Raw genomic sequence first — 18,839 nt, 5'->3', positions numbered from 1 at the left:
TAGATTCTAGAATCCAAAGGAAATGTTTTTATTAAGGGGCTTTTATCAATGCATAAGAATTACTCAGAGAAACAGAGATTATTTCAAGATAATCCAAAAGGAAGATCATAGGGATTATTAGAATTTTGTCCTGCGAAGAATAAGGCAAGCAGAGTTCTGTTAGTGTTAATAAATGTGCTGTTTCTTTGCAGCTTGCGTCAAAGGTAAACATAGGCTAAAGCATTGATGGTAAGACTCTGTCTGCCTCGCAAGATAAATTCTAAATCATTTCTGGGAAACCTTTTATTTGGTCGAGGCACATTATTTTACTTTGGCAACTGGTTATTTGGACTTGCAGGCCACTCCTAACCTCCTAGGTTTACAGGTATGTTACCAGACAGAGAGAGAGGAGGTATTTCCTGGTGCGGGATTGTTTTTTCAAAGAGAGACACAATAAACACAATTGTCTTTCATGTGCTTCCCCAATTGTTATTTTAACCACAAAGTCTCCACAATGACTACAAATTAGCTTAAATGTATGTTACAAAGTACTACAAAAACTGGCACTATAATTCCCCTAGCCTGATCCCTAAAGTGTGTTTATACACAATATGCCAGCTCATGCGGTAAAGTCATTAAACAGGTATTATTGTTTACCGTCGTAATTTGACGAGACACAAAAGGGAAAGAATGTAATGTCATTTCCGTGACCTCACAGCAAAATCATGAACCGTTTTAGCTTGTGGCGCAGCGAAACCAAGAGGGAGGTATAATTCTTATTTATACAGTGTTCCCTAGAGAGATCCTCAGCTTTAAACCAACAAACCTGAGCTGCCTTTTGCTGACAAGTTGTGTGTTTTCAAAAGAGTTAGTGGAGCTCATAACTCTGAAGAAATGAAAGGTGCTTTAAGTCGTACATTAACTGTTCAACTGAGAAGCCCTAACAGTGAGGCCTTGCCTTTTGTCTGTGTATTATCGCTAATAACACAATAAATAACCAAAGATTGTTCTTAGGGATCAGTATTGTAGCATATGTCTTTGTGAGGAAAATAACACACAATATATAGCATCATCAACTTACAATACAACAACAAAAAGATTGCAATGGTTTTGTATGATATTGTCGACAGTGTGTGTTCGTGTTCTGTCGGGGTTGCACACGTCTGGCTCTGTGTTGGGAGAGGTCAAACAGGAGGGAAGGATTCTGATAGATATTACTGCTCTGGCTTACCTCGTAACCCCTCCCCATTATTTGAGTAAGGGGTCCCCTGAAGGGGTACGAGGGGTGAGAGGGGCCTTGGGGGCGGGGTGGAGGTTCAAAGGTCATAATAGGCCTAACTGGTGTCATTAGCAGGTCATCAGTATGGTCAGGAAATGCTGTGTGGATACACAGAGGTAACCCTGGGATGACAGAGGTCACAGCACATTCATTGTATTAATAACTCATTGATGGAAGGTCATTGTACCACCCTGCAGACAGACACACACTACTGGTTGAGGACAAGATGTCTGTTGAAGGATTTATCCACACGTATCTTAATGCTAACACTAATGAGAATAGAAGGATATAAAGGACTTTGGAATGTCCTGCAGTTCATTTGGAATGAAGTGTTAGAAATAGTTTGATTGTGGTTGAGTTTGGTCAATTGATGCTGGTGTGTGTGGTTGAGTGTATACTGGTGTGTGTGGTTGAATGTATGCTGGTGTGTGTGGTTGAGTGTATGCTGGTGTGTGTGGTTGAGTGTATGCTGGTGTGTGTGGTTGAGTGTATGCTGGTGTATGTGGTTGAGTGTATGCTGTTGTGCGTGGTCGTGTGGTTGTACCGAACATGGTCGCCGTTTACGAGTTCAGTCCCAACTTTTTTAATGTTTACCTTTCCTTTATTGAACAGAAAGTTCATATTATTATCACCTATGACCGCCAAAGCAGTTCATACTATTATCATCTATGACCGCCAAGCAGTTCATACTATTATCATCTATGACCGCCAAGCAGTTCATACTATTATCATCTATGACCGCCAAAGCAGTTCATACTATTATCATCTATGACCGCCAAGCAGTTCATACTATTATCATCTATGACCGCCAAGCAGTTCATACTATTATCATCTATGACCGCCAAGCAGTTCATACTATTATCACCTATGACCGCCAAGCAGTTCATACTATTATCACCTATGACCGCCAAGCAGTTCATACTATTATCATCTATGACCACCAATCAGTTCATAATATTATCACCTGTGACTGCCAAGCAGTTCATGCTATTATCATCCATGACCGCCAAGCAGTTCATGCTATTATCATCTAGGATCAGCAAGCAGTTCATACTATTATCATCTATGACCGCCAAGCTGTTCATACTATTATCATCTATGACCGCCAAGCAGTTCATACTATTATCATCTATGACCACCAAGCAGTTCATGCTATTAGCATCTATGGCCGCCAAGCAGTTCATACTATTATCACCTATGACCGTCAAGCAGTTCATACTATTATCACCTATGACCACCAAGCAGTTCATACTATTATCACCTATGACTGCCAAGCAGTTCATACTATTATAATCTATGACCACCAAGCAGTTCATAATATTATCACCTGTGACTGCCAAGCAGTTCATGCTATTATCATCTATGACCGCCAAGCAGTTCATACTATTATCATCTATGACCGCAAAGTAGTTCATACTATTATCATCTATGACCGCCAAGCAGTTCATACTATTATCATCTATGACCGCCAAGCTGTTCATACTATTATCATCTATGACCGCCAAGCAGTTCATACTATTATCATCTATGACCACCAAGCAGCTCATACTATTATCACCTATGACCGCCAAGCAGTTCATACTATTATCATCTATGACCGCCAAGCTGTTCATACTATTATCACCTATGACCGCCTAGCAGTTCATACTATTATCATCTATGACCGCCAAGCTGTTCATACTATTATCATCTATGACCACCAAACAGTTCATACTATTATCATCTATGACCACCAAGCAGTTCATAATATTATCACCTGTGACCACCAAGCAGTTCATACTATTATGTGTGTGTGTGGGTGCGTGTGTGTGTGGCCGTACCTGTTTTCCTCAGTGGGAAGTCGTCCTGTCCGTCCTGAAGGGAGGGGAGTGTGTAGTGGCAGACAGGAGACATGCCTCCCAGGGGAGAAGAACTCTGGTCCAGAGACGTGTGGTGGGAGGACCTGGACACAGAACACACAGCGCCAACACGTCACAAATCTTGGTTTATTTCTTCTTGCCAGGTGCAAATAGTGATACATATGAATATATATACATCATTTTGAATGATAAATAGTAACTAGAAAAGTTCATTTTCCTGAATAAAAATGGTGTGCTTGCTTTAGACTGTCTAGTAGTGGAAGAAGTTACTAGACAGAATCACAACAGTGGGTAGTGGAAGAAGTTACTAGACAGAATCACAACAGTGGGTAGTGGAAGAAGTTACTAGACATAATCACAGTGGGTAGTGGAAGAAGTTACTAGACTGAATCACAACAGTGGGTAGTGGAAGAAGTTACTAGACAGAATCACAACAGTGTGTAGTGGAAGAAGTTACTAGACTGAATCACAACAGTGGGTAGTGGAAGAAGTTACTAGACTGAATCACAACAGTGGGTAGTGGAAGAAGTTACTAGACAGAATCACAGTGGGTAGTGGAAGAAGTTACTAGACTGAATCACAACAGTGGGTAGTGGAAGAAGTTACTAGACAGAATCACAGTGGGTAGTGGAAGAAGTTACTAGAAAGAATCACAACAGTGTGTAGTAGAAGACGTTACTAGAAAGAATCACAACAGTGGGTAGTGGAAGAAGTTACTAGACAGAATCACAACAGTGGGTAGTGGAAGACGTTACTAGAAAGAATCACAACAGTGTGTAGTAGAAGAAGTTACTAGACATAATCACAACAGTGTGTAGTAGAAGAAGTTACTAGACAGAATCACAACAGTGGGTAGTGGAAGAAGTTACTAGACAGAATCACAGTGGGTAGTGGAAGAAGTTACTAGACAGAATCACAACAGTGTGTAGTGGAAGAAGTTACTAGACAGAATCACAACAGTGGGTAGTGGAAGAAGTTACTAGACAGAATCACAACAGTGGGTAGTGGAAGAAGTTACTAGACAGAATCACAACAGTGGGTAGTGGAAGAAGTTACTAGACAGAATCACAACAGTGGGTAGTGGAAGAAGTTACTAGACTGAATCACAACAGTGGGTAGTGGAAGAAGTTACTAGACAGAATCACAACAGTGGGTAGAAGAAGAAGTTACTAGACAGAATCACAACAATGGGTAGTGGAAGAAGTTACTAGACAGAATCACAACAATGGGTAGTGGAAGAAGTTACTAGACTGAATCACAACAGTGGGTAGAAGAAGAAGTTACTAGACAGAATCACAACAGTGGGTAGTGGAAGAAGTTACTAGACAGAATCACAACAGTGGGTAGTGGAAGAAGTTACTAGACAGAATCACAACAGTGGGTAGTGGAAGAAGTTACTAGACAGAATCACAACAATGGGTAGTGGAAGAAGTTACTAGACAGAATCACAACAGTGGGTAGTGGAATAAGTTACTAGAAAGAATCACAACAGTGGGTAGTGGAAGAAGTTACTAGACAGAATCACAACAGTGGGTAGTGGAAGAAGTTACTAGACAGAATCACAACAGTGGGTAGTGGAAGAAGTTACTAGACAGAATCACAACAGTGGGTAGTGGAAGAAGTTACTAGACTGAATCACAACAGTGGGTAGTGGAAGAAGTTACTAGACAGAATCACAGTGGGTAGTGGAAGAAGTTACTAGACAGAATCACAACAGTGGGTAGTGGAAGAAGTTACTAGACAGAATCACAACAGTGTGTAGTAGAAGACGTTACTAGACAGAATCACAACAGTGGGTAGTGGAAGAAGTTACTAGACAGAATCACAACAGTGGGTAGTGGAAGAAGTTACTAGACTGAATCACAACAGTGGGTAGTGGAAGAAGTTACTAGACAGAATCACAACAGTGGGTAGTGGAAGAAGTTACTAGACTGAATCACAACAGTGGGTAGTGGAAGAAGTTACTAGACTGAATCACAACAGTGTGTAGTAGAAGAAGTTACTAGACAGAATCACAACAGTGGGTAGTGGAAGAAGTTACTAGACAGAATCACAACAGTGTGTAGTAGAAGACGTTACTAGACAGAATCACAACAGTGGGTAGTGGAAGAAGTTACTAGACAGAATCACAACAGTGGGTAGTGGAAGAAGTTACTAGACAGAATCACAACAGTGGGTAGTGGAAGAAGTTACTAGACAGAATCACAACAGTGGGTAGTGGAAGAAGTTACTAGACTGAATCACAACAGTGGGTAGTGGAAGAAGTTACTAGACAGAATCACAACAATGGGTAGTGGAAGAAGTTACTAGACAGAATCACAACAGTGGGTAGTGGAAGAAGTTACTAGACAGAATCACAACAGTGGGTAGTGGAAGAAGTTACTAGACAGAATCACAACAGTGGGTAGTGGAAGAAGTTACTAGACTGAATCACAACAGTGGGTAGTGGAAGAAGTTACTAGACAGAATCACAACAGTGGGTAGTGGAAGACGTTACTAGACTGAATCACAACAGTGGGTAGAAGAAGAAGTTACTAGACAGAATCACAACAGTGTGTAGTAGAAGAAGTTACTAGACATAATCACAACAGTGGGTAGTGGAAGAAGTTACTAGACTGAATCACAACAGTGTGTAGTAGAAGACGTTACTAGAAAGAATCACAACAGTGGGTAGTGGAAGAAGTTACTAGACAGAATCACAACAGTGGGTAGTGGAAGAAGTTACTAGACAGAATCACAACAGTGGGTAGTGGAAGAAGTTACTAGACATAATCACAACAGTGTGTAGTAGAAGAAGTTACTAGACAGAATCACAACAGTGGGTAGTGGAAGAAGTTACTAGACAGAATCACAACAGTGTGTAGTAGAAGAAGTTACTAGACAGAATCACAACAGTGGGTAGTGGAAGAAGTTACTAGACAGAATCACAACAGTGGGTAGTGGAAGAAGTTACTAGACAGAATCACAACAGTGGGTAGTGGAAGAAGTTACTAGACAGAATCACAACAGTGGGTAGTGGAAGACGTTACTAGACTGAATCACAACAGTGGGTAGTGGAAGAAGTTACTAGACAGAATCACAGCAGTGGGTAGTGGAAGAAGTTACTAGACAGAATCACAACAGTGGGTAGAAGAAGAAGTTACTAGACAGAATCACAACAGTGTGTAGTAGAAGAAGTTACTAGACATAATCACAACAGTGGGTAGTGGAAGAAGTTACTAGACAGAATCACAACAGTGGGTAGTGGAAGAAGTTACTAGACAGAATCACAACAGTGGGTAGTGGAAGAAGTTACTAGACTGAATCACAACAGTGGGTAGTGGAAGAAGTTACTAGACTGAATCACAACAATGGGTAGTGGAAGAAGTTACTAGACAGAATCACAACAGTGGGTAGTGGAAGAAGTTACTAGACTGAATCACAACAGTGGGTAGTGGAAGAAGTTACTAGACTGAATCACAACAGTGGGTAGTGGAAGAAGTTACTAGACAGAATCACAACAGTGTGTAGTAGAAGACGTTACTAGAAAGAATCACAACAGTGGGTAGTGGAAGAAGTTACAAGACAGAATCACAACAGTGTGTACTTACGTGTACCAGAGCTTGGGGTGGTGGATGACCATGTGTGTGGCTCCGGCAGTAGACAGGTCCTTGTTTGATTTACTCAACAGAAACTCTTGGAGTTTCTGCTTCACCTCATTACTGGCCACAGCACCTGTGAGACCAGCAGCCAGAGAGAGACAGGGATTGGGGTCACCCTGGGGCTCAGGGGGTACAGACTCAGAGAGAGAGACCGGGATTGGGGTCACCCTGGGGCTCAGGGGGTACAGACTCAGAGAGAGACAGGGATTGGGGTCACCCTGGGGCTCAGGGGGTACAGACTCAGAGGGGGACCGGGATTGGGGTCACCCTGGGGCTCAGGGGGTACAGACTCAGAGAGAGACAGGGATTGGGGTCACCCTGGGGCTCAGGGGGTACAGACTCAGAGAGAGACAGGGATTGGGGTCACCCTGGGGCTCAGGGGGTACAGACTCAGAGAGGTACCGGGATTGGGGTCACCCTGGTGCTCAGGGGGTACAGACTTAGAGATACTGTGTCCCCTATGGCACACTATTCACTTTGTAGTGCACTACTTAGGTCAAATGAAAAATATTTTTAAAAAATAGCACACTATATAGGGTATAGGGTGCCATTGGGGACGCAGAGACAGTTTACCAAAAGGTATATCTATACAGCACTGTATTCCTACAGTAGATTTCATCACATCCACACATATTGTTGCATTGAAATGTTAGAGACTGGGTTTAGCTATTCTATAGTATGTTTTCATCACATCCACACATTGTATTGCTCTGAAATATTTCACATTGTATAGTTTTTGACTATATCCATAACTAGCACACCAAATATCATGTATTTTATTTCTCATATAATTGATATTTCTGAGTGGATCCACATGTAATGTAGGAACATCTCCCTCTAGTGGGGGAAGAACATGCAACAATAAAGCCCAAGCCACAGCCTTGGCTAGTGTTTCATTAGTCATCACTAGTCACTACAGCCTTGGCTAGTGTTTCATTAGTCATCACTAGTCACTACAGCCTTGGCTAGTGTTTCATTAGTCATCACTAGTCACTACAGCCTTGGCTAGTGTTTCATTAGTCATCACTAGTCACTACAGCCTTGGCTAGTGTTTCATTAGTCATCACTAGTCACCACAGCCTTGGCTAGTGTTTCATTAGTTATCACTAGTCACTACAGCCTTGGCTAGTGTTTCATTAGTCATCACTAGTCACTACAGCCTTGGCTAGTGTTTCATTAGTCATCACTAGTCACTACAGCCTTGGCTAGTGTTTCATTAGTCATCACTAGTCACTACAGCCTTGGCTAGTGTTTCATTAGTCATCACTAGTCACGACAGCCTTGACTAGTGTTTCATTAGTCATCACTAGTCACTACAGCCTTGGCTAGTGTTTCATTAGTCATCACTAGTCACCACAGCCTTGGCTAGTGTTTCATTAGTCATCACTAGTCACTACAGCCTTGGCTAGTGTTTCATTAGTCATCACTAGTCACTACAGCCTTGGCTAGTGTTTCATTAGTCATCACTAGTCACAACAGCCTTGGCTAGTGTTTCATTAGTCATCACTAGTCACTACAGCCTTGGCTAGTGTTTCATTAGTCATCACTAGTCACTACAGCCTTGGCTAGTGTTTCATTAGTCATCACTAGTCACAACAGCCTTGGCTAGTGTTTCATTAGTCATCACTAGTCACTACAGCCTTGGCTAGTGTTTCATCAGTCATCACTAGTCACAACAGCCTTGGCTAGTGTTTCATTAGTCATCACTAGTCACTACAGCCTTGGTTAGTGTTTCATTAGTCATCACTAGTCACTACATCCTTGGCTAGTGTTTCATCAGTCATCACTAGTCACAACAGCCTTGGCTAGTGTTTCATCAGTCATCACTAGTCCCTACAGCCTTGGCTAGTGTTTCATTAGTCATCACTAGTCACTACAGCCTTGGCTAGTATTTCATTAGTCATCACTACTCACTACAGCCTTGGCTAGTGTTTCATTAGTCATCACTAGTCACTACATCCTTGGCTAGTGTTTCATTAGTCACTACAGCCTTGGCTAGTGTTTCATTAGTCATCACTAGTCACTACAGCCTAGGCTAGTGTTTCATTAGTCATCACTAGTCACTACAGCCTTGGTTAGTGTTTCATTAGTCACTACAGCCTTGGCTAGTGTTTCACTAGTCATCACTAGTCACTACAGCCTTTGGCTAGTGTTTCATTAGTCATCACTAGTCACTACAGCCTTGGCTAGTGTTTCATTAGTCATCACTAGTCACTACAGCCTTGGTTAGTGTTTCATTAGTCATCACTAGTCAATACAGCCTTGGTTAGTGTTTCATTAGTCACTACAGCCTTGGCTAGTGTTTTATTAGTCATCACTAGTCACTACAGCCTTGGCTAGTGTTTCATTAGTCATCACTAGTCACTACAGCCTTGGCTAGTGTTTCATTAGTCATCACTAGTCACTACAGCCTTGGTTAGTGTTTCATTAGTCATCACTAGTCACTACAGCCTTGGCTAGTGTTTCATTAGTCATCACTAGTCACTACAGCCTTGGCTAGTGTTTCATTAGTCATCCCTAGTCACTACAGCCTTGGCTAGTGTTTCATTAGTCATCCCTAGTCACTACAGCCTTGGCTAGTGTTTCATTAGTCATCACTAGTCACTACAGCCTTGGCTAGTGTTTCATTAGTCATCACTAGTCACTACAGCCTTGGCTAGTGTTTCATTAGTCATCACTAGTCACTACAGCCTTGGCTAGTGTTTCATTAGTCACTACAGCCTTGGCTAGTGTTTCATTAGTCATCCCTAGTCACTACAGCCTTGGCTAGTGTTTCATTAGTCATCACTAGTCACTACAGCCTTGGCTAGTGTTTCATTAGTCATCACTAGTCACTACAGCCTTGGCTAGTGTTTCATTAGTCATCACTAGTCACTACAGCCTTGGCTAGTGTTTCATCAGTCATCACTAGTCACTACAGCCTTGGCTAGTGTTTCATTAGTCACTACAGCCTTGGCTAGTGTTTCATTAGTCATCACTAGACACTACAGCCCTGGCTCGTGTCTCATTAATGATCACTTGTCACTACAGGAAATTAGAATTCTTGTTTCCCCATTGGTTGTTCATCTCAGTGTACAGCCTTGCACTGTTACAATCATTACCATTATGATAAAAGAGCCACAATGACACACGGTGAGTTAGCTGCCTCCAAGGTTTTGGTTGGTAAACTAGCAGTTAGTTATCGGTGATTGGGCAGTGAGTTAGCTGCCTCCAAGGTTTTGGTTGGTAAACTAGCAGTTAGTTATCGGTTAATCTCGTTCACGAGCCCTCTATCTATCTATATATGCAGTATCAATTGAGTTGGGGAGGAGGTTAGTTATCAGTGATTGGGCAGAGAGTTAGCTGTGGTGAGTGGACTCGGTGGTGAGCCCTTACTCTCTCTGGTGCGCTCCTTGCCCCTGAGGCTGAGACAGAGGACATGCTGCTCCCTGCGATGTCTCTCCTGCTCCTTCTCCTGCTGGCTCTGCTGCTGCTGCAGCTGCTGCCTCCTCTCCTTCTCCACCAGCTCCTGCTGCTGCTTCATGGCCTGCAGCTCCTGTTGCAGCTAACACACAGAGAGAGAGAGAGAAAGAGAGAGAGAGATACAGAGAGAGAAAGAGAGAGAGAGACAGAGATACAGAGATAGAGAGAGAGACAGAGATACAGAGATACAGAGAGAGAAAGAGAGAGAGACAGAGATACAGAGATACAGAGAGAGCGAGAGAGTGAGATACAGAGAGAGGGGGGAGAGAGAGAGAGAGATACAGAGATACAGAGAGAGCAAGAGAGTGAGAGAGAGGGAGATACAGAGAGAGGGGAGAGAGAGAGAGAGAGATACAGAGATACAGAGAGAGCAAGAGAGTGAGAGAGAGGGAGATACAGAGATACAGAGAGAGCGAGAGAGTGAGATACACAGAGAGAGAGAGAGAGAGAGAGAGAGAGAGAGAGAGAGAGAGAGAGAGAGAGAGAGATCCAGTCAATCAGTCAGTCAGACAGTATGGACCCCAGCCATAGAGTAACAAACTATAGTGGTGAAGGTGCTGTGTAGTGTAGTCCTGGTAAAAAGGGGGAAACCTTTACTGAAAATAACTAGATCATATTGAAGTCACAGCTTTATTCTAAAATTGATCAATCTATACACAATACCCCATAATGGGGTATAATGACGGTTTGGGTATGAAAAGTCTGACATGGACCAGAAAACCGTCCTCTGCAAAATATACTACAGGCCGGTCCTGACAACAGGCTCAAACACCACTAACCTCTTTTACCACCTACGCAAGAATCTTGTGAGACAGTATGAAGAGAGTCTACGAATGAGACCAAAAAAGAAGGAATAGGCATTTACATGTGGTCATTTTATATAAACTATTTATTCATTGAATTTACAGAAAATGTGCTATATCGTGATATGTATCATTATCGGGATATGAAACGACCTATATTGGGATATGAGGTTTTGGCCATATCGCCCTGCCCTAGTTCCAAACTTCTTCCATTTAATTCCATTTAAGAATGATGGAGGCCACTGTGTTCTTGGGGACCTTCAATGCTGCAGACATTTTTTGGTATCCTGCTACAGATCTGTGCCTCAACACAATCCTGTCTCGGAGCTCTACGGACAATTCCTTCGACCCCATGGCTTGGTTTTTGTTCTGACATGCACTGTCAACTGTGGGACCTTTATATATACAGGTGTGTGCCTTTCCAAATCATGTCCAATCAATTGAAATGACCACAGGTGAACTCAAATCAAGATGTAGAAACACCTCAAGGATGATCAATGGAAACACGATGCACCCGAGCTCAATTTCGAGTCTCATAGCAGAAGGTCTGAATACTTATGGGGCGGCAGGGTAGCCTAGTGGTTAGAGCATTGGACTAGTAACCGGAAGGTTGCAAGTTCAAACCCCGAGCTGACAAGGTACAAATCTGTCGCTCTGCCCCTGAACAGGCAGTTAACCCATTAGGCCGTCATTGAAAATAAGAATTTGTTCTTAACTGACTTGCCTGGTTAAATAAATTATGTAAATAAGCTAACCTGTTTTAGCCTTGTCATTATGGGGTATTGTGTGTAGATTGATGATAATTAATTTAATCCATTTTAGAATAAGGCTGTAATGTAAGAAAATGTGGGAAAGGGGAAGGGGTCTGAAAACTTTCCGAATGCACTTGAAGCATTGTTTCCAGTGACTGTTTTTCTCCTAGCATAGCTCTAGCAACCTTGCATCAAAGATATCGTACCACACACACAAAAATTATGAACTACTATATATTCACTATTACAATACTATACTATTACTATAGTATACTATGCTACTATTACTAAACTATACTATATTATTGCTACTACTATAATATTACTATGCTAATATTACCATACTAATATTACTATACTATAATATTACTATTACTATACTGCTACTATGCTACTACTATACTATTATAGTGCTGTAGTATACTATTACCACACTATAGTATTACTATGCTATGCTATGCTAATATTACTATACCAGTGCTATACCATCACTATAATACTACTATGCTTTTACCATACTATTACTATACTATGTCTATACTATTACTATGCCATACTATATTATTACTGGACTATTACAATAGTATTACTATACTATGCTGTATTATTACTATACTATTACTATGCCATACTATATTATTACTGTACTATTACAATAGCATTACTATACTATCCTACTATTACTATACTATGCTATATTATTACTATACTATTACTTATTGTAATAGTATAGTAATGCTATATTATCCCTATACTATACTATTTCTATACTATACTATACAGTATTATTGCTATTACTATAACATTTCTATACTATACCATGCTAATATTACTATTACTATACTATTACCATACTATACTATTACTATTATTACAATATTACTACACCATACTATCACTATTGCAATAGTATTACTATACTGCTGTATACTACTACCATACTATACATTACTATTGCTATAATATTACTATACGATACTACTTCTATTCTATTTCTATACTATTACTATGCTATGCTAATATTGCTAAACTATTACTATACTATTTCTATTCTAGTACTATACTATGCTAATATCACTATACTGCTACTATACAATGCTGTACTATTACGATACTATACTAATATGACTATACTATTACTATACCATGCTAATATTACTATACTATTACTATACCATGCTAATATTACTATACTATTACTATACCATGCTAATATTACTATACTATTACTATACCATGCTAATATTACTATACTATTACTATACCATGCTAATATTACTATACTATTACTATACCATGCTAATATTACTATACTATTACTATACCATGCTAATATTACTATACTATTACTATGCCATGCTAATATCACTATACGATGACTATACTACTACTACGCTATTGCTATACTATTACTATACTAATTATATACTGTTACTATACTATTTATATACTATCACGATACTATTGCCATACGATTCCTATATTATTTCTGTACTATTGCTATACTATACTATATTAGTACTATAATAGTACTATACTATTACTATACTATCCTGCTATTACTATGCTATACTCTATTATTACTATACTATTACTATATTTGGCTATATTATTACTATACTATACTATTTCTATACTGTACTCTGACTATGCTATACTACTGTTTGTAAACTATTGTTCTGTTTAACCGTGAGGGGTTCTGACTTTGATTTACTCATGGAGCTGGGCCTGGTGTCAGGTTCTATACTATACTATTCTTTGCTATACAATACTATACTACTGTTGCTAACTATGCTATACTATTGTTGCTATACTATGCTATACTATACTGTACTATGCTATGCTATACTATACTACTGTTGCTATAGTATACTGTAGTTGATGTTGTAGTCCTGACCTTGAGGTGCTCCTGGAGCTGGGCCTGGTGCTGGCGGGTCAGATTCTCATGCTGCTTCTGGAACTCGCTGATCAGCAGCTGTTTCTGGACCTGCTGCTGTTTCTGGATGAGGAGCAGCTCCTGCTGCAACTGACGCTCCCACATTCCCGGGTCCGAGCCAGGCCCCAGCATCCTCAGGTCTGTACGCAGGTCCAACGGAGACACGGGATCCAAAAGTACCTCTGGCTTAATGTCCACTGGGAGAGGGAGGGAGGGAGGGAATATGAACTATGAGCACAATATTTTCCTATATTATATTCATATTCATAAACATGCCTACATTAGTCTTAGTGAGTTCCCACTCTGCGTTACTTAACAGTCCTGTTGCAGAGAACAAACTGTGCTTTGCATTACATGAGTCCCAATACAAAGTGCATGGTGTTTTCAGCAGAGGAAAGAGGAGAAGCTTTCGAAGGGAAAGACAGCTTATGGGCACAGAGCCAAAAGAAAAGAGAGAGAGAGACAGGAACCAAAGACAGGAACTTCTCCCTGCCTCCTCTCCTCCCTGCCTCTGTCTCTCCTCCTCCCTGCGTCTCCTCTCCTCCTCCCTGCGTCTCCTCTCCTCCTCCCTGCCTCCTCTCCTCCTCCCTGCGTCTCCTCTCCTCCTCCCTGCCTCTGTCTCTCCTCCTCCCTGCGTCTCCTCTCCTCCTCCCTGCGTCTCCTCTCCTCCTCCCTGCGTCTCCTCTCCTCCTCCCTGCCTCTGTCTCTCCTCCTCCCTGCGTCTCCTCTCCTCCCTGCCTCCTCTCCTCCCTGCCTCTGTCTCTCCTCCTCCCTGCGTCTCCTCTCCTCCTCCCTGCGTCTCCTCTCCTCCTCCCTGCGTCTCCTCTCCTCCTCCCTGCCTCCTCTCCTCCCTGCCTCTCCTCCTCCCTGCGTCTCCTCTCCTCCCTGCCTCCTCTCCTCCCTGTCTCTCCTCCTCCCTGCGTCTCCTCTCCTCCCTGCCTCCTCTCCTCCCTGCCTCTGTCTCTCCTCCTCCCTGCGTCTCCTCTCCTCCTCCCTGCGTCTCCTCTCCTCCTCCCTGCCTCTGTCTCTCCTCCTCCCTGCGTCTCCTCTCCTCCTCCCTGCCTCCTCTCCTCCCTGCCTCTCCTCCTCCCTGCGTCTCCTCTCCTCCCTGCCTCCTCTCCTCCCTGTCTCTCCTCCTCCCTGCGTCTCCTCTCCTCCCTGCCTCCTCTCCTCCCTGCCTCTGTCTCTCCTCCTCCCTGCGTCTCCTCTCCTCCTCCCTGCGTCTCCTCTCCTCCTCCCTGCGTCTCCTCTCCTCCTCCCTGCGTCTCCTCTTCTCGTGTCATCCTCAAAAAGCCACAATTATATTACAGTGTCTATAAACAAACAGCAGATCACTTCCTGACACAAAGCCTTCAAGTCTTCAGGGAGCCCACTTCGGGCAACAGCACAGAGACTCAATGGACCCTTGGCACGACATGTCTCAGTAGTTATTTCAAGTATTTACATGAAAATCCTGTCTGTTCACGGCTCCATAAATAAATAAATAAAGCATCCATTTAGGGGATGTGCTCCCTCTTGACTCCCTCCACTCTGCATCATCAACCAGAACACATCTCTGGTTTACAATTTAATGTTTGAAATATTAACAAAATAAAAATACAAATGTTTTGGTTTGCCTCTCTTTCTCTCTCTCTCTCTCTCTCTCTCTCTCTCTCTCTCTCTCTCTCTCTCTCTCTCTATTCAATTCAATTTAAGGGCTTTATTGGCATGGGAAAATCATATGTTAACATTGCCGAAGCAAGTGAATTAGATAATAAACACATTTGAAATAAACAATAAAAATGAACTGTAAACATTACACTCCAAAAGTTCCAAAATAATAAAAACATTACAAATGTCATATTATGTGCAAATAGTTCAAGTACAAAAGGGACAATAAATAAACATAAATATGGGATGAATTTACATTGGTGTTTGTTCTTCACTGGTTCCCTTTTCTTGTGGCAGCAGGTCACAAATCTTGCTGCTGTGGTTGCACACTGTGTTATTTCACCAATAAATATGGGAGTTGATCAAAATTAGGTTTGTTTTCAAATGCTTTGTGTATCTGTGTAATCTGAGGGAAATATGTCTCTAATATGGTCATACATTGGGCAGAAGGTTAAGAAGTGCAGCTCAGTTTCCACCTCATATTCTGGGCAGTGAGCACATAGCCTGTCTTCTCTTGAGAGCCAGGTCTGCCTACGGCGGCCTTTCTCAATAGCAAGGCTATGCTCACTGAGCCTGTACATAGTCAAAGCTTTCCTTAAGTTTGGGTCAGTTACTGTGGTCAGGTATTCTGCCACTGTGTACTCTCTGTTTAGGGCCAAATAGCATTCTAGTTTATTCAGTTTTTTTGTGAATTCTTTCCAATATGTCAAGTAATTATCTTTTTGTTTTCTCTTGATTGTGTTGCTGTCCTGGTGCTGCGGTCCTTAGTTTTCTCATGATTGTGTTGCTGTCCTGGTGCTCTGTGGGGTGTGTTTGTGTTTGTGAACAGAGCCCCAGGACCAGCTTTCTTAGGGGACTCTTCTCCAGGTTCATCTCTCTGTAGGTGATGGCTTTGCTATGGAAGGTTTGGAAATCGCTTCCTTTAAGGTGGTTGTGGAATTTAACAGCTCTTTTCAGGATTTTGATAATTAGCGGGTATCGGCCTAATTCTGCTCTGCATGCATTATTTGGTGTTTTACGTTGTACACAAAATATATTTTTGCAGAATTCTGCATGGAGAGTCTCAATTTGGTGTTTGGCCCATTTTGTGAATTCTTGGTTGGTGAGCGGACCCCAGACCTCACAACCATAAAGGGCAATGGGTTCTACAACTGATTCAAGTATTATTTGCCAGATCCTAATTGGTTTGTCAAGATGTTTTCTCTCTGCCCCAGACGAGAGGATGGTTAAACCCAGGTTACTGTGTCACTGTATCTCTCCTCCTCTCATTTACACCATAGCGGACAAGGCTAGTCCATCTCTCTGCCCCAGAGGAGAGGATGGTTAAACCCAGGTTACTGTGTCACTGTATCTCTCCTCCTCTCATTTACACCATAGAGGACAAGGCTAGTCCATCTCTCTGCCCCAGAGGAGAGGATGGTTTAACCCAGGTTACTGTGTCACTGTATCTCTCCTCCTCTCATTTACACCATAGAGGACAAGGCTAGTCCATCTCTCTGCCCTAGAGGAGAGGATGGTTTAACCCAGGTTACTGTGTCACTGTATCTCTCCTCCTCTCATTTACACCATAGAGGACAAGGCTAGTCCATCTCTCTGCCCTAGAGGAGAGGATGGTTTAACCCAGGTTACTGTGTCACTGTATCTCTCCTCCTCTCATTTACACCATAGAGGACAAGGCTAGTCCATCTCTCTGCCCCAGAGGAGAGGATGGTTAAACCCAGGTTACTGTGTCACTGTATCTCTCCTCCTCTCATTTACACCATAGAGGACAAGGCTAGTCCATCTCTCTGCCCCAGAGGAGAGGATGGTTAAACCCAGGTTACTGTGTCACTGTATCTCTCCTCCTCTCATTTACACCATAGAGGACAAGGCTAGTCCATCTCTCTGCCCCAGACGAGAGGATGGTTAAACCCAGGTTACTGTGTCACTGTATCTCTCCTCCTCTCATTTACACCATAGCGGACAAGGCTAGTCCATCTCTCTGCCCCAGAGGAGAGGATGGTTTAACCCAGGTTACTGTGTCACTGTATCTCTCCTCCTCTCATTTACACCATAGAGGACAAGGCTAGTCCATCTCTCTGCCCCAGAGGAGAGGATGGTTAAACCCAGGTTACTGTGTCACTGTATCTCTCCTCCTCTCATTTACACCATAGAGGACAAGGCTAGTCCATCTCTCTGCCCCAGACGAGAGGATGGTTAAACCCAGGTTACTGTGTCACTGTATCTCTCCTCCTCTCATTTACACCATAGAGGACAAGGCTAGTCCATCTCTCTGCCCCAGAGGAGAGGATAGTTAAACCCAGGTTACTGTGTCACTGTATCTCTCCTCCTCTCATTTACACCATAGAGGACAAGGCTAGTCCATCTCTCTGCCCCAGAGGAGAGGATGGTTAAACCCAGGTTACTGTGTCACTGTATCTGTCCTCCTCTCATTTACACCATAGAGGACAAGGCTAGTCCATCTCTCTGCCCCAGAGGAGAGGATGGTTTAACCCAGGTTACTGTGTCACTGTATCTCTCCTCCTCTCATTTACACCATAGAGGACAAGGCTAGTCCATCTCTCTGCCCCAGACGAGAGGATGGTTAAACCCAGGTTACTGTGTCACTGTATCTCTCCTCCTCTCATTTACACCATAGAGGACAAGGCTAGTCCATCTCTCTGCCCCAGACGAGAGGATGGTTAAACCCAGGTTACTGTGTCACTGTATCTCTCCTCCTCTCATTTACACCATAGAGGACAAGGCTAGTCCATCTCTCTGCCCTAGAGGAGAGGATGGTTAAACCCAGGTTACTGTGTCACTGTATCTCTCCTCCTCTCATTTACACCATAGAGGACAAGGCTAGTCCATCTCTCTGCCCTAGAGGAGAGGATGGTTAAACCCAGGTTACTGTGTCACTGTATCTGTCCTCCTCTCATTTACACCATAGAGGACAAGGCTAGTCCATCTCTCTGCCCTAGAGGAGAGGATGGTTTAACCCAGGTTACTGTGTCACTGTATCTCTCCTCCTCTCATTTACACCATAGAGGACAAGGCTAGTCCATCTCTCTTCCCCAGAGGAGAGGATGGTTAAACCCAGGTTACTGTGTCCCTGTATCTCTCCTCCTCTCATTTACACCATAGAGGACAAGGCTAGTCCATCTCTCTGCCCTAGAGGAGAGGATGGTTAAACCCAGGTTACTGTGTCCCTGTATCTCTCCTCCTCTCATTTACACCATAGAGGACAAGGCTAGTCCATCTCTCTGCCCCAGAGGAGAGGATAGTTAAACCCAGGTTACTGTGTCACTGTATCTCTCCTCCTCTCATTTACACCATAGAGGACAAGGCTAGTCCATCTCTCTTCCCCAGAGGAGAGGATGGTTTAACCCAGGTTACTGTGTCACTGTATCTCTCCTCCTCTCATTTACACCATAGAGGACAAGGCTAGTCCATCTCTCTGCCCTAGAGGAGAGGATGGTTAAACCCAGGTTACTGTGTC

At 42.7% G+C, this 18,839-nt stretch overlaps 1 protein-coding gene across 9 annotated transcripts in view; it reads right to left on the bottom strand.

Moving 5' to 3' along the window:
- The window catches only part of LOC110513668 (histone deacetylase 9-B-like), a 113,628-nt gene that overhangs the window by 20,332 nt on the left and 74,457 nt on the right, over positions 1 to 18,839 (bottom strand). For 6 of the 9 annotated variants that reach the window (XM_036965598.1, XM_036965601.1, XM_036965557.1 and 3 more), the window contains 4 exons: positions 13,673 to 13,908; positions 10,134 to 10,302; positions 6,708 to 6,840; positions 3,079 to 3,200 (listed from right to left, as the gene is read on the bottom strand). In XM_036965598.1, the coding sequence (XP_036821493.1) occupies positions 3,079 to 3,200; positions 6,708 to 6,840; positions 10,134 to 10,302; positions 13,673 to 13,843 (595 nt within the window). In that variant the 5' untranslated portion in view covers positions 13,844 to 13,908. The remainder of the gene's footprint in view (positions 1 to 3,078; positions 3,201 to 6,707; positions 6,841 to 10,133; positions 10,303 to 13,672; positions 13,909 to 18,839) is intronic. The other 3 variants (XM_036965575.1, XM_036965567.1, XM_036965563.1) reach the window with 3 other exon arrangements.

Source organism: Oncorhynchus mykiss, chromosome 3, assembly GCF_013265735.2.
Source record: "Oncorhynchus mykiss isolate Arlee chromosome 3, USDA_OmykA_1.1, whole genome shotgun sequence".
Classification (NCBI taxonomy): domain Eukaryota; kingdom Metazoa; phylum Chordata; class Actinopteri; order Salmoniformes; family Salmonidae; genus Oncorhynchus; species Oncorhynchus mykiss.
The sequence above is the reverse complement of the archived record's forward strand: the minus strand, read 5'-3'. Positions and strand labels throughout refer to the sequence as shown.